General features: G+C 43.7%; 1 protein-coding gene across 7 annotated transcripts in view; it reads left to right on the forward strand.

Moving 5' to 3' along the window:
* The window catches only part of Fam149b1 (family with sequence similarity 149 member B1), a 40508-nt gene extending 24615 nt beyond the window's left edge, over positions 1 to 15893 (forward strand). For 2 of the 7 annotated variants that reach the window (XM_052733489.1, XM_052733488.1), the window contains 6 exons: positions 6398 to 6522; positions 7928 to 8031; positions 9739 to 9963; positions 10384 to 10507; positions 10731 to 10850; positions 15351 to 15893. In XM_052733489.1, the coding sequence (XP_052589449.1) occupies positions 6398 to 6522; positions 7928 to 8031; positions 9739 to 9963; positions 10384 to 10507; positions 10731 to 10850; positions 15351 to 15641 (989 nt within the window). In that variant the 3' untranslated portion in view covers positions 15642 to 15893. Of the gene's footprint in view, positions 1 to 6397; positions 6523 to 7927; positions 8032 to 9738; positions 9964 to 10383; positions 10508 to 10730; positions 10851 to 14004; positions 14084 to 15350 lie in introns of all 7 variants that reach the window. The other 5 variants (XM_052733495.1, XM_052733494.1, XM_052733490.1 and 2 more) reach the window with 4 other exon arrangements.
* Positions 15894 to 16640: the final 747 nt, after the last annotated feature.

Raw genomic sequence — 16640 nt, forward strand, 5'->3', positions numbered from 1 at the left:
TCCTAAAATATTAAACACAAAAGAACCATGTAACCCAGAACTCCTCTACAAAGTATATTACCAAGAAAACTGAAAACAGTTTACACAAGAACTGCTTACATGTTCATAATAGTAGTATAAAAAATAGACCCAAAATGGCAACTCAAGTGTCCATCAGCTAATGAATAAACACAATTTTGATATATGCGTGTGTTAGGAACTAAATTGTGTGCCCTCTAAAATTCCTGTGTTGAAGCTGTAATCCTGCATGTGCTTTCGGGGCATTTAGGGAGGTACTTAGGGTTATGTGAGGCCAGGGGGTAGCAGCACCCTGAATCATTAGGTTCCTTGTAAGAAGATGAAACACCAGAGATTTTTATCTTTCCACACATACACAAAGAGGCCGAATGAGAATGTAGCAAAGCAGGTAGCCATCTACAAGCCAGAAAGAGAAGCCTTATGAGAGCCCAGCCCCGATGGCATCTTGATCTTGGACCCCAGAACTGTGAGAATATAAGTGTCTATTGTGTATACTACCCAGACTGTTATTTTGTTAAAGCAGCCTTGACAGACTACTACACCATACAGTAGAATACTATTCATCCATGAAAAGGAATTACATACTGAACCATTATTACAACATGGATGAACCTTGAAAATATACCAAATGAAAGGAGACAGACACAGAAGGCCACTTACAGTATTAATGTACTGTTTAATTCATATAAAATACCCCAAGCAAACAAAACCACAGACACAAAGTCATTTAATAGTTGCCAGAGGAATGAGGAAGGGACTTGGAGTGATAAGAATTTTCTGAAATGACACTGTGGTGAAGATTCCACAACCCTGAGCACACTTTAAAACTGGCATACACTTTAAAGTGGTTTATGAATCTTACCTCATGACAAAAAACTTGTAAACAAACAAACGAAAAAACTTCTAGCCTCGGGCTGGGGAGGTAGCTCAGTGGTTAAGAGCAATTGCTGCCCTTGCAAAGAGTTCAGGTCCCAGTACCCACATGGTGGTTGATTGAAAATCTCTAGTTCCAGGGGATCTGATGCACTCTTCTGGCCTCCATGAGTACTACATGCATGTGGTACACATACATTCATATAGGCAAACACTCAAACACATAAAATAAAAAATTACTAAAATCCTTAAAAGTCTAGCCTGAAAAGTATTTTTTTAACACTCTTTGTACACAGATCTTGTAGTTATTCTTTTTGTGTTTAAATTTTTCTCTATTCTTTCAACAGTTTACCTCCCAGTACTTTAAAGATATTGTCTGTGGTCCTCTCCTTTGTGTTACTTCTAACAAGAAGCCTGATGTCATCTTATATATGTTTTTCACTTCTGGCCTGGAACCATCTGTATAGACAAGGCTGACTTCCAACTTACAGAGATCTACCTGTCTCTGTCTCCCTGGACTGGTATTAAGGGCACACATCACTACACCCAGCCTCCAGCTACTTGTAATATTTTCTCCTTATTGCTGGTTTAAAGCAATTGATGATGTGCTTTGATGCAGGTTTCTTCCTGTTTCTTCTGGGTGGAGGTGGCTGGGCTTCCTGTATCTGTAGACACAGGAAGCTTCCTTTGGAGTTTTCAACTGTGGTTTCCCTTCACATGCATTTGTCTCTCATTGTCTGGCAGGACTCTGGTTATTCACGGGTCTGTCTAATCCCAGAGCCCTCAGATAACTTGGGCTTTAAAAACCTTTTTCTTCAGTTCTCCTCTCTGAGAAGCTCACACCCTGGGGATGTGTACAGCTGTGCTTTTCTTATGTCTGGCTGTCTATAATAGCCTTCGTCTCTTTCCTTTCCCCTTAGTATCCATGCTTAAATCTATATTAATACAGTTATTATTTTTAATAAACTACAACCTTGCTTCAGATTTTTTCCTCTTTATTTTAGTATAGATAATCTATGTTGTTGTGCCTTCATATTAACCAATCTCTTCTGTGATGTTAAGTATACTACTAAGTTTATTCACTGTATTTTTTAATCTCAGCCATTGTGAACTCAAAGTATTATCTGTATGATCTTTATACTTCCGTGCCCCCATTTAGTGTTGTGAAAAAGTAGAGTAATGATGGGTATTTAATCACACGCCTGTAATGCCAACACTCTAGGCTGAGGTAGAAGGATTCTAAGTTCAAGACCAACCTGGGCTACATAGTGAGATCCTGACCAATAGAATAACTTGGAACCTGTTCCTGACTTTGGCTTTGCTTACTTTGCCTTCTTCATTGTGAGTTGTACTTTCTTGTCCCGTATCTCTGAGGTTTTGATCTTGGAAACCGACTTAGGTAATTGCAAAGCACGTCTCGTTAGTTTATATCTCCAGGATTTACTCTTTTATTACTAGTATCCGTTGTCTTGAAAGCCAACGTATTGTGGCTTTCCCAAGCCAGGTATGGTGGTGTACACCTTTACTCTCAGTGGTTGGGAGGTAGAGACAGAAGGATCTCTGTGAGTTCAGGCCAGCTGGGGATACAAAGTGAGACCTTGTCTCAAAAACATTATAAGAATAGATTAGTACCTTTTATACCCTTCTGCATGTTTTTTTTCCAACATGAATGTTAAATTGTGATGTTTGCTTATAACATTTTTCTTTTTGTTGCTGTATAGTATTCATTATTTCTACTCATGATGACTGAGTAGTTTATGTTTTCTGCATAGAGTGCTGTTAGGAACATCTTCATGTGTCTTTTGGGGGACCATGAACACTGGGTATATATTTGCATAGCATTGGTAGGTCATGTGATAAACTATGCCAATGTCAGTGGCATCTCCCCCCATTGGTCTCATGTGACTTCACGTGTGTGCACTCTCTCAGCTGTTGTGAGGTTCCAGTTGCCCAGCCTTCGCTGTGTTTGCTGTTGTCTGTATGTATTCCCTTCTGAAACCCAAGAGAACAGGGCTGACACGCTACGTTAAAATGACCTGGTCAGGCCAGTGAGAGAGCTCAGCAGGTGAAGATGATTGCATGCAAGCCTGATGACCTTGGTTCGATCCCCCAATCCTATGAGGTGGCAAGAAAGAGCTGATTCCTTAAAGATGCTCTCTGACCTCTACACATAAGCCTTGGCACATTCGTGCCTGCCAGCACATGCATGCCTGCCAGCACATGCTCATTCTCGATTCCCCACCCCCTCCTAGACACACAATTAAAAAAACAAAAATCAACTGGTGAGCTTGTAGTGGTGTGCACTTATAATCTTAGCACTTGGTGGAGACAGGAGGATGAGGAATTGAAGGTCAGCCTTGGCTACATAAAACCCTGTTTCTAAAAACCTCAATTAATTAATTAAATACAATGAGGTGGGTTATTTTTATGAGGATTTGAAGCTAGAACAAATGTTAAATATAGGGCTGAAGAGACACTCAGTAGTTAAGAGGACTTGTTCTTGCAGAGGACCTGGGTTTGACTCCCAGCACACACGTGGTGACTTACAACCATCTGTAACTCCAGTTCCAGGGGACCTGGCATCCTCTGATTATCCTTTCTTTCCTTTTTTTAAAGATGATTTTTATTTTATGTGTACAAGTATTTGTCTGCATGTGTGTGTGTGTGCTTCATGTGTGTGCAGTGCCTACAGGGTCCAGGAAGGTGTGGTGTGGACCCTGAGACTGCAGTTACAGACAGTTGTGAACTATCATGTGGGTGATGGGAATCAAACCTGGGTCCTTTAGAAGAGCAGCCAGCACTCTTAACCTGTTTTTTGTTTGTTTGTTTGTTTGTTTGGTTGGTTGGTTCGTTTGGTTTTTTCGAGACAGGGTTTCTCTGTGTAGCCCTGGCTGTCCTGGAACTCACTCTGTAGCCCAGGCTGGCCTCAAACTCAGAGATCCACCTGCCTCTGCCACCCAAGGGCTGGGATTAAAGGCGTGTGCCACCACCGCCCAGCTTAACCTGCTTTCTGATACACCCCAGGATCACCTGCCTGGTGGTGACACCATCCACCGTGTCACCTCCAGGCATTAGTCAAGAAAATGCCGCACAGTTGTGTCAATAGGCCAGTCAGATGGAGGCAGTCCCTCAACCGAGTGCCCTCTTGCCAGGTGACTCTAGTTTGTGTTGATGAAAAACTAACCAGCATAGAAGCCAACCTGCAATTTAGTCATGTGACATCCTGTTAGGCTTTAAACTGAGAATGTCCCCAGTATTCCTGTCTTTCACAAATGCAGATGTATAAAAAGAGCCTCCTCCTCCCAGGAGCCTCAGCATTGGCTGTGCACAGAACTTACACTCTGCAGTCCTCACATGGTGCACCTTGGGCCATCAGTGCAAAAGAGGCACAGAACTAACTGCGCTCTCAGAGGCTACACTCCTTACACTTGCGATCATTTTCATTCTAAATCAAGATGGTTTTTGAAATCAAAACTAGGAAGAAAATACTTAGCTTTAAATTATTATCATGATTTTAACCCTCATTTGCCAATGGGGAAACAAGCTTCGCAGCTAATTGTTTCTGAAAAGTGAGTGTACGATCTCTGAATTAGACAGTAAACCGGATGATGGTAATGGAAATGATTTAGAGACTATGAAGACTACAAGAGTTCATGTTGGTTTCATTGAGAAACATGATTTATCCTCCAGTTCATTTTCAGTTGTGCTTAATGGTAAAGAGCTCAAAAATTCTGCTGCTGAGGCTTAAAGGGTAAAGGAGCTTGCTGCCAAGCCTGACCAGCTGAGTTCGATCCCCCGAACCAGTTGGTGGAGGAGCAAGCTGTCAAGGTGTCCTCTGACCTCCGTATGCACATCACAGCACATGTACACACACACACACACATAGATAAATAATACAAAACTTTTAATCCCAGTTCCCTGTGGACTAAAATGTAATTTGGCAGTTACGACAATAGTGCTTCAAACAATCTTGCATATTTCATGTCATTCATATGTAAAGCTTTCTCTGTGCTTACCAAAGAATGGTAGATTGGTCACTGTTCACTAGACAACAATTATCCAAAGCGATGGTGAGTCTGTATTCCTACTGCCTAGACACAGGTTCCTGTGCTGAATCTTGTCAGTGCTGTTCTTCAGGCTTTCATTTTTTGGGTGTATAAAAGGATGTTTTGTGCATTTTTAAAAAATTAAGTTATAATTTGTATACAGAAAAAAAAACATCCTTTTATGGTTTTTTTGAGGCAGGGTTTCTCTGTGTAGCCCTGGCTGTCCTGGAACTTGCTCTGTAGACCAGGCTGGCCAGGCTGGCCAGGCTGGCCTTGAACTCACAGAGATCCTCCTGCCTCTGCCTCCCCAGGGTTGGGATTAAAGGGGTGTGCCACCACTGCCTGGCAGATTTTCCCTTTAGATTTATTTTTATTCGTGGTGTGTGTGTGTGTGTGTGTGTGTGTGTGTGTACATGTGTGAGCTGGTGCCAAAGAGGCCCAAGGAGGCTATGGGAACCCTTAGAGCTGTGGTTTCAGATGGCTGTAAGCTGCCTGATGTGGGTGCTAGATCCAAACTCTGGTCCTCATAGAGAACAGCCAGCGTTCCTAACTTCTGAGCGTCTCTGCAGCCCCAGATTTCCCTCCTAGTTCACCTTTCTTTAACTTTCTGACAAAGCTTCAATTTCAGTTTAGAGGCTTTTGTAGATTTATTGTGTTCTTTTAAAAAATTGCTTCTTTTTATATTTTGCACTTACTCATAGTTTCAGGTTCTTTAAGAAAAATCTTAGCTTTACATTCAGTGTCTGTCTGTTCCAGAGCTGACAGTGCTGTTCCACTTGCTCCTTTTCAGGGGCTGGATCTCCGTGTAGAAAATATGATTTCTAGTGGTTTCTAGTTTCAGTGCATTGTCCACGGCAGTGCTTCAGTCCTCAGGTTGTGCTGACCCCCAACCATAAAGTTATTGTCGTTGCTATTTCATAACTAGTTTTGCTACTGTTATGAATCGTAATGTAACTGTCTGAATGCAGGATATCTGATATGGGACCCCTGTGAAAGGGTTGTTAGACCACCAAGGGGTCGAGACCCACAGGTTTATGGGCACTGAGGTCAGGATTGATGACCTGAAGGTTCTGGAGTTCTACAGTAGTCACTAGCAACGTGTGGCTCTTTAACTTTAAAAATCCCGTGTTCCACAGTCACAGTAGCCACATTTTAAGTGTCCCATGGTGTCATCTCTGTGGCCACCACACTGGGCAGCACTGATGTAAAACATTTCCATCAATTCCAAAGGTTCTGTCATAGATCTTTGCTTTTCCTTCTGCTTGGCACCACCAGCCGTCATCAGCCGGGAAACCACTTTAAACTGAGCTCTCAGCCTGAGGGCTTGTAACTGCCGGTGCGTGCCGCTGAGCTGCAGAAGTGAGCGAAGCCTTTCTAGAGCCTGCTAGCTGTCAGGGAGAGTGTCTCAGTACTGTCAACAGAAGATAGCTCTGGATAATGGATCCTGTTCCTTTGCTCAGATGATGAGAGTAACGTTGAAATTACCAGACTGGATTCCGGAAGTCCCTGTGTGCTGAACGAACAGCATCCTTTGGTCTTACCTCGAATGCCGCAGTCCAAGGTGCTGTCCATCACCTCAAATCCGGTAAGCCCCAGACAGATCGTGAGAACCCAGGACTGCTTTTGCAGAGGAAACTTGCTCGGGTGTTTGCTTTGGTTGTATTATTTCTGGCAAGGTTCATAACAACATAGTCATATTGTTATGTTAAGAGCTGGTTTCACTGTATAGCCCAGGCTGGCCTCAAACTCACTGTATAGCCCAGGCCAGCCTTGAACTCATAATCCCCCTGCCGCAGCTTCTCAAGTGCTGGGATTACAGGTATATGCCACCTCTTCCAGAAAGAGGAAGAAAAGTATTCTATGGCAAAAGAGATAATTAAAGAGCACCGAACGATGGCTAGCTCAAGTTGGTAATATTAGAACTAGGATTAACTCTTTATAAGGCCTTTGGAATTTAAGTTATTCAGTGGGACTTAGGGAGAGATGCACCCTCATTCCAGCTACTCAGAAGACTGGCACAGGAAGATGACTTGAGCCCCCCATTCCAAGGCCAGCCTGGGCAATACAAAGACACTGTCATAAAAAATTTAAATAAAAAATAAAAAAATAAAGAGCAATGAATGATCGAGAACCAGTGCTCTGGAGCTGGAGAGATGGCTCAGGGGTTAAGAGCACTGACTACTCTTCCAGAGGACCTGGGTTCAATTCCTAGCATCACATGGCAGCTCACAACTGTCTATAACTCCAGTTCTGAGGCTCTAACACTCTTGCATAGACATACATTCAGGCAAAACACCAATGCACATAAAATAAATCTTTTTTAAAAAAAGAAAGAAATGGCAGTCCTTTAAAAAAAAAAAAGAAGAAGAAGAACAACCAGCACTCTAGGCTAGTGAAAGATGAGTGTGCAGAGGTCAGGATCGTGTGCTGATGAAAAAGATCAGTTCTTTGCACTTACTTTTTCTACTGTTCCAAAATCTGCTCATGACTTTACTATTTCGGTCTTCTTTTTTCTTGTAAGCAATGCTTCCCCCTCCCCTATGAGAGTGGCCATTGATTTCCATCTGTGTGGATCAGCTGTCACTTAGAAATACAGAACAGGGCTGGAGAGATGGCTCAGAGGTTAGGAACACGGACTGCTCTTCCAGAGTTCCTGAGTTCAATTCCCAGCAACCACATGGTGGCTCACAACCATCTGTAATGAGATCTGGTGCCCTCTTCTGGCCTGCAAAAATACATGCAGACAGAACATTGTATGCATAATAAATAAATAAATCTTTAAAAAAAAAAAAAAAAAGAAATACAGAACAAAGAAAATAGCCCTGTTCTCTTGACAGTGCACTTTGCGGGCTACTGGCCAGCTTCTAAAAGTGAAGGCACAAGGCTGGGGTGGGGGTGTATAAAAATAACCTCCCTGGAGACACTAACATTGCGAACATAGCAAATGGAGCAGGTGTCTTCACCAACCGATGTCTACTTTTGACACATAGATGAGTTTCTGTCAAGCAAGTGGTCACCAGCCAAATGTGAATGGCCTCTTGGTTCATGGGATGCCGCTACAGCCAAGGAACCTCTCTCTGATGGACAAGCTCCTGTAAGAAGCTCGGCTTTTCATTCCCTGGAGAGCTTGAGTAGAATGTGAGAAACAGAGGAAGAAGGACTGAGGTTAGGGGTACTGTAGCAACAGGAATCAGAGTCAGCTCTGAGGTTCCACGCTCAGGAAGTTTGATTAGGGGAAAATGGGTTTCTTTTGGGTTCTGTTTTCAGTGACGCACCACCTTCAGAAAATGTGGAGCGATCAGGTTTGGGGACTGACTTAAAGGTCACCTAGTAAAGGATGGTAGTTGAACTCACAGTCAGACAGGAAAGGAGGTGACAGAAGAAAACACTGAGCTAAAGTCCACCCCACCCCCCTTTTTCTAGTTTTCAAGATAGGGTTTCTCTGTGTAGCCCTGGTTGTCCTGGAACTCGCTCTGTAGACCAGACTGATCTTGAACTCATAGAGATCTGCCTGCCTCTGCTTCCCAAGTGCTGGAATTGAAGGCATGCACCACCACGCCCTGCTAAGTCCATGCCTTTTTAATTAAAAAAAAAAAAAAAAAGACATGAGTGAGTGGTTACTTAGGAAGACCAGAAAGATCTCTAAGTCTCAGGGGCTAGAGCTTGGGCATTCTCCTTCCCAAATCCTCCAAACACCAAGGCCCTGGATACAGTCCAGGCCTGACAGGCTGAGCAGTCAAGTGGCAGAGGCGGGCTGCTCAGTTCTTTCACTCTTCACTCCATTTTGTCCCTAGATGTCTTAGAATCAGCAGACTTCCTGGTATCTTCGTAAAACAAACAAAAACCAAACAGAACCAAGCCCACTGCCATATCTGAAGAGCAGCGTTAGACGTTTGTCTGAAGGCTTATGGGAGACTTGCATCCCTCAGTTGTTTATGCATACGGGGATCTGTTCTGTTCTTCTTACCCTGGGCAGCATGAGGCAGGGACCCTTGGCTTGTCCCCAGCTTGAAGGCCTCCAGGACTGAACTGTACTCCTGTAAGGTTCCAATTAGCTCAGCACTTTAAAGGCTTATTTGTTTTGTTTTGTTTTTTGAGTCGGGGTTTTTCTGTGTAGTTTTTGGTGCCTGTCCTGGATCTCGCTCTATAGACCAGGCTGGCCTCAAACTCACAGAGATCCGCCTGGCTCTGCTTCCCAGGTGCTGGGATTAAAGATGTGCACCACCATTGCCTGGCTAAAGGCTTATTTTTATTAGTATATATTAATGTTTTGCTTCCACATGTGTGTGTACCATGTGTGTGCAGTGTCCATGGAGCCCAGAAGAAGGTATTAGATTCCCCAAAACTTAGCTACTATTTCAATATCAAAGTGAGAGCCACACTGGTGCCTCAGATCTACCCTGAGGACATTTCCTCAGCTCAGAAAGTGCTTCGAATAATGTAGGATCTGAATGGGAAGCACTAAGTGCCTGTCAGCCTCGCCTCCCTACAACAGAACAAGGGACTGTGGGGCAAGTGGATCCCATTCTAGTAAGTTAGGATTGAAACGGGTCATTGTCAGGTACACACCTATAATCCGAGCACTTGAGAGGCCAGGCAGAGGATCTCAGATTCCAGCCTGGCCCAGGCTAGCTAACAAGCCCCCATCTCAAAAACAGCCTCTCATGCCCAACTCCCAGATAGCCTCTGCAGGCCACTTTCTCTGTTCTTCCCTGAATGTCTTAGGCTAAGGCTTTTTACCCTGAGCCTTGTCCTCTTTTACACTATGGTTTTCATTGTGGGTTTCTGATTTGGCCACTAGAGATCTTGATGACAAGCTGCTTATGAGGCCTGGCTCCAGTTCCGTCCTTTCAAACAGAAATTGGCCAAACCGAGCCCTGGAGCTCAGTACGTCATCTTTGTCATATACAGTGCAGTCCGCCAGGAGACGCAACCCCCCACCACGCACCCTTCATCCCATCAGCACAAGCCACTCACGTGCCGGGACGCCATGGCCTGCAGAAGAAATCCTCAGAGGATCCCGAGTGTAGGTTTCAAAAGCTAAATTTCTGAAACTGGTAAAACTAGTACCAATAGTTATGGGAATAGTAATAGAGAATGAGTTTGAATATAAGATTGAAGCTATGCCTAGAAACTAATAATTAAGTAGTCACACAATGGATTGTCTGAGTTTAAAGCCAATTCAATTTTTTTATTTAAGTTTTAGTGAAATTCAAATACTGGGTGAGATCATCCGGTTGATTCTGCTGAAGATTTGTATATATGAAATTTAAGGGAGAAAGAAAAAAAAAACTCTTTCCAAAATTGCTTCCTTTTCTGAAAATCTAGATGGCTTAAAGCTCCCAGAGCACATTAGACTTAAGCCTGCTTACTGCACTGCTCATGGATTTGCTTGTGTTATTACAACTTTGCTTTTACATCTTGGTTTTGCTGGTGGGCTATGCAGGCCAGTGACCGCAGACACGCTCTCTTCTTCCTCGCCAATGTCCCTGGGTCGGAACAATCTGCTGCCACCTATTGGAACAGCTGACGTAGAGCATCTGAGCACTGTGGGGCCACAGCGGCCAACAGTAAGTCTCATTCCTACAGCCTCCTGCCTGTATCCTGAAATCTCGAGGGCAGTGGTAGTTGTGTAGAGCTTACAGCAGCCTTAGTTCACTCTTCCTCTGCCAAAAAGAAATCGGGTCCCAGGTGGTGAGTGAAGTGGGGTTGGAGCTGTTGGCAGCAGGTACCTCAGCTGCTGATGTGGAACATGCGCGGCGCCCGACACTGTTAGCTGTTTCTCCTCTGCAGAAACCCCACGGTGACTCCAGCCGAGCTCGAAGTGCAGTGGTGGATGAGTCTAACCAGCAGCCCCAAGAGAGGCTCCTTTTACCTGTCTTCTCCAGACCCAACACAACTCAGTCATTCTTGGTAAAGTGCTTCCTGTTTGTCGGTTTTGGAGGGGTTAACACAGCATCTCAGATAGCTCATGCTGCTCTTGAACTCCTAATCCTTCTGTCCCCAGCTCCCAAGTGCTGGAATTACAGGGACTAGCTACCTACCCAACTCCTGTTTGCCCTTGGTAGCTGGGGAAAGGATGGGGGGCGGGCTATAAGTTTGACAAACTTAGGACTTTATCTGGTGGCATGATTAAGGAAAAAAGTTGGATGTTCTAATGGTAAAAATAGCATTCTAAGTGTGCCTCCTGAAAATCTCCAGTGGTCCCCGTCCTCCTTCTTTTGGCAGTAAAACGTCCTATTTGTAAATTAAAATCTTCAGCAACTTACTCCGAGCATAAACAAACACAACCAACTCCAGTGCGTATCCAGCCAGCCTAACTTGACTGTCTCCACCGCTCCCGTGCAATGTACCCCGAGAAGTGCTGTCACACCGAGGGCCTGAGTACCAGCTGAGTTGGCACTCTCCCATGGCTGTTTGAAATGCTGACACTTGCCTCCTCACTCACTGTGCACTTACTGGCCCTTTTACTCGTAAGGAGGGATCTGAAGAAAGCCTGACAACTGGGCCACGTATGGACCTTGCACACCTGTAGGTCAGTGCATGGCCCTGCCTCATCTGCTTTGGCAAAAGGGTTTGCAAAGCATAAGGATGTGATTGGGCACATGTTTAGTGCTTACCTGGGAATTCGGTGTCCTGCACCAGCTTTCAGAATGGTGGCATTTGTAGCTCATGTATCCCAACTTGACCCTTGAACCATCTTCTACTAACAGTGGTGGGAGTTCATACCTGTATGTTTCAAAAGGCTCCCATGACAGAGGACAACGTGGGCATCCAAAACTACAGAAACTTACTATTTTCATTACAGAAGCTGGAACCTCTCTCTGCAAGCTCTGGAGAAGAGCCTTTGCTGCCTCTGTGTAGCTTCTGTGGCTGCCTACAGTGCTTGGGCTCCATGGGCATGTAGCCTAGCCTAATAGATGAGCCCCAGACCCCAGGGAGACACTGTTGCCAAAAACAAAGTGGACAGCTCCTGAGAACCACACCATTAAACTCTGGCATGTGCACAGTATGTGGATGCACACTCATACTGCACATAGACACAAATAAAAACAAATTAAAAAAAAAAACAGTTGGAGCTGGAAAGATGGCCCATTGGTTAAGAACACTGGCTGTTCTTCCAGAGACCCCAGGTTCGATTCCCAGCACCCACATGGCAGCTCACAAGTATCTGTAACTTCCTGGTAAGCATACATACACACAGTCAAAATACCTATTACAAATAAAATAAAAATTAAGAGATAACAGCCATTGAATTTATGGTCCAGTCTAATCCAATATGACTTCTTACCTTGATTACTTATGCAAAGAAATGGTTTTCCAAAAATAATCACATTCACAAGTTCCAGGTTGATATGAATTTTGAAGGGCACTATTTAGCTCAAAATTTTATGAGGCTTAATTTAGAGGAAAGGCCAAAAAGGAAATGTAGTTCTGATTCTTATGATTCAGTGTGAACCCCAGAAAACCTAAAACATCTTCTGAATTGGTCTCATTAGACTCAGAACATTTATTAAATAATGTTTGATTATGTTCTATAACTATGTTCTTTCCTTTCAAAATGTAAGTTTTAGTTGCCTTAGGAATAAAACTCAACATATGAACACTTCAAAATCTCTCTAAAAAATAAGTTTGTAACAGTAAAAATTGCTTACCTTAGCATTATTTTCCCCATTTTCGATCATAAAAAAAGATGAAGTAGCAACTGGATATAATTAAGAGTGTGAGCTCCGAACCTTAGGCGGAACCTTGGACTCGAACTCTGTCCCTTGGCACTCTCATCAAGGCTAGGAGTCAGTGGCCCTCAGTTCAGGACTGTGCGGGATTGCTGCCTGTTTCTGTAAATGAAGCTTTATTGAAGCAGAGCCACCAAGCTCATTTGCCTGTAGCTAGTTTCACCTTTTCAACAGCGTGTTAAGTCATTGCAGTAGATACCATGTGGTCCACAAAGCAATCTGCTAAACCCTGGTCTCCACAGTGTGCTACCCTCACCAGGAAAAAGTCCTACCTCCTAATTCAGGCTCTCACAGAGGGCTTCACACAAGAACACCAGCAGGGTGCTTCATTTTAGTTTTTACATTTGAAATCCCTTGAGGTCCCTTTGGTGTTTTGTTGTTATTTTCGAGACAGGGTTTCTCTGGGTGGCCTTGGCTGTCCTGGAACTCGCTCTGTAAACTAGGCTGGCCTCGAACTCACAGAGAGATCCACCCACTTCTGCCTCCTAATTGCTGGGATTAAAGACATGCACCACTACAGCCAACTGAGATAACTTTGAAATGTTTGAGTTTCATAAAGCTAAAAACTAAATGGAAAGTTAAGTTTCATCACATGGTGAAATCATAGGTGTCCTTTCCTCTCACCGACAGCGTGGATTCTATTTCAGTGGCATGCTGTAATATCAGATGTCATTCGCTGGGCCAGCTATGATGTTGCAAACCTGTAATCCCAACACAATGGAGGCAAAATAAAGCAGCCTTTTGTATCTAATTGTAACATTACACCATATGGATTATTTGTAAATGCTAAGGTCATATTAATATAAGTTATAGAACATGCAATCCTTACAAGTTAGCAAATCTCTTTGTGGGCATCTGACTTTGGAACTTTCTTCTTGGAATTGAACATAGTGCCCCCAAGTTGGCAGATGACAGTCTTTCATTGTTAATGTCAAGGTTTTCCTGTGTGTTTGAGTGAGACGTTCCCCATAGTGTAGGGCATCTGATAACTTGGTCCCTCACAGTGGTGCTGTCTGGGAAGTTTAGGAGGTATGGCTGGCTGGAGGAAGTATGCTATCGAGGATGTGTGGGAGAGTTTAAAGACTCCTACCATTGCTAGTTAGATCTGCTTCCTGCTTGAAAATTCAAGATGTGGACTCTGCAGCTCTTCCTGCCGCCATGCTTCCTGCTTCCCTGCCTTGATGGACACTAAACCCTTCCTTCTGTAAGTTGCCCTGGTCATGGAGTTTATCAGAGCAGTAGAAAAACAGCTCATGCAGTCTGTAAGCCTCCAGCAAGGATCTCTGGGAGAAGCTGCATCCTAAGATATCTTTTCTTTTCTTTTCTTTTAGCCAGACACACAGTACCGAAACTCGTGTGCCTCTGAGTATCCTCACCAGGCCCGCCCTGGCAGGGGGTCTGCAGGTACAGGTGGGCTGCAGTTCATGCTTTTGTCTCTCTTTAGTCCTACATGGTCTCCTTTCCTGCAGACTTGTCTACATTTACCTATCCCTCGTCTATGTAAATCGTATTAGCATCATTTTGGAAGATGGCTATAAAAGAATGGCCAATTGCTCAAAGCCAAAAAGTTCTAGATTTCTGCCTTTTTTTTTTTTTTTTTTGGTTTTTCGAGACAGGGTTTCTCTGTGTAGCTTTGCGCCTTTCCTGGTACTCGCTTTGGAGACCAGGCTGGCCTCGAACTCACAGAGATCCGCCTGGCTCTGCCTCCCGAGTGCTGGGATTAAAGGCGTGCGCCACCACCGCCCGGCCTGCCTTTTTTTTTAAAATACCAAGTAAATTATCTTTAAGGTAAATTACTTTTTTTTTTTTTTTTTTTTTTTTGGTTTTTCGAGACAGGGTTTCTCCGTGTAGCTTTGCGCCTTTCCTGGGACTCACTTGGTAGCCCAGGCTGGCCTCGAACTCACAGAGATCCGCCTGGCTCTGCCTCCCGAGTGCTGGGATTAAAGGCGTGCGCCACCACCGCCCGGCCCGGTAAATTACTTTTTTAAAAAACAAAAATTTGGGGGACTGGAAAAATGGCTCAGTGGTTAAGATTATTTGCTGTTCTTCCAGCAAACCCAAGGTTCCCAGCATCCATGTCAGACAACTCACAACCACCAGATCTGAGAGATCAGACTCCCTCTTCTGGCCCCTACGGGTACTTACACATATGTGGCATACACTCACAGGCACAAACATACACATAAGTAAAAATACATCTTTTTTTTAAAGCCTCCAATCTTGCTACTCCATCAGCTACACTTTTAGTCAGATGTTAACTGAAATGTGCATCTTAGTTTTTTTAATGAGTAGGCTCCCAAGCAAAACTAGGCTACAGCTTGGTTTTGCTTTGAGACAAGAGTCTCTATTTACCCTGATAGTCCTGAATTTACTATGCAGACCAGGCTGGCCTTGATCTTAGAATCCTCCTGCATCTGCTTCCAAAGCACTGAAAGGTATGTCAGCAAACCCACTTGCTTTCACTTCTTAGATGAGTTGTTTCTTCAGTAGCGTAAACTATTCAAACATGGCTTTTAAAAGTGCCTCGGTGAATGTGTACTTCTCAGTACTTAGACAGTCTTCAAATTTAAAGTCCTCTAGTAATTTATGCAAAAGTTCCTCAGATATGAACTTAATTGTTGATTACCAAATATAAACTATTTTTTAATGTTATTTTGTGCACTTCTGTGTCTGACAGGTCCTCAGTCACATGGGTCTACAAAACCTCAATGTAGAGGTGGCCCCATCTCTAGAACCAGGCAGTGACCACAGGGCAAGTGAGAATCCGCAAGGCTGCAGCAGACTGCAAACACATGGAAGGTTTCGTGCACCAGTGCTCAGGCCCCCAACGAAGCAAAGCTTGGGCCATCTTCAAAGCTATCTTGGTACAACTGTCCGAGCAACACTAGAGAGCATCTGCCAAAGACTGCGTGGGCAACTGTTCTGTGTCCAGTTCCTGTCTTCTTCCAGCTGTTCCACTGGGAAGTAAAGATTGTACCCAAAGATGTGACGATGAAGAACCACCCCAAATCACTGCTCTGTTGTCTGTAACCAATCACCAGTTCGATTCTTGTACAACTCAGTGAGATTACATACACACAGATGATTCAGATCACTGGCTTCAGAATATTTCTGCTTATATTAATTTCTGGAGAACTGCACTATTCTAACATATTTTTAGAAGAAAGTGCTGCCAAAAATCTGAGATACTCGTCAAATAAATGTCATTCCTAAACTTTAAGTTCCTTATTACATTTCAATTATTTTTGTGTATGCATGTGTGTGGGCATACACGTGGTCAGAGGACAGCTTGCAGGAGTCAGGCCGAACCCAAGGGTCTCAGGGGAGGGGCATTTACCTACTGAGCCACCTGGCCAGCCAATCTTTCTTTTTAAAAGGCAGAATAAAATAAAAAAGCTAACTACAGATAATCAGCACTGGTGTAAAGAAATCAGTTTCTTTCTCCTAGGACAGCCTTACATGCCTGCTTCACATCAAGGTCTTTGTGTGTGCATGCATGTGGAAGCCAGATGTCGCTGGTTGTCTTTCCTTTTCTCCATCTCATTTTTTAAGACAGGTTCTCTTGCTGAACATGGAGCTCCTCATTCATGCACAACAGGGTTTTTTGTCTGTGGTGGGGATCCAAACTCAGTCTTCGTGCTTATGATACAAGTACTTGACCACTGAGCCAGCTCTCCATTCAAAGAGCACTGAACTAGAGAACTTCATGTTCCTCTAGTTACACCACAAGCTTCTCCAGAACACTAGAAATGCAGCAATGGTGTTAACCCGGCTCGAGTCTGTCTTAGTAAAATGGCACTGACTGTTGCCTTAGCTAGCACACCACTTTGACGTTACTTGTTTTCAGAGTGGCTAAATGCAAATGGTTGTCTATCGACTGTGACTTAAATTATTCCAAGTTCTTATGCCATCAATTCGATAAGATGCTTCAGATATCCCACAATGAATTATAGTTTAATTCAATTAA

Source organism: Peromyscus californicus, unplaced genomic scaffold (assembly GCF_007827085.1).
Source record: "Peromyscus californicus insignis strain IS unplaced genomic scaffold, ASM782708v3 Scaffold_12__1_contigs__length_115047231, whole genome shotgun sequence".
NCBI lineage: Eukaryota > Metazoa > Chordata > Mammalia > Rodentia > Cricetidae > Peromyscus > Peromyscus californicus.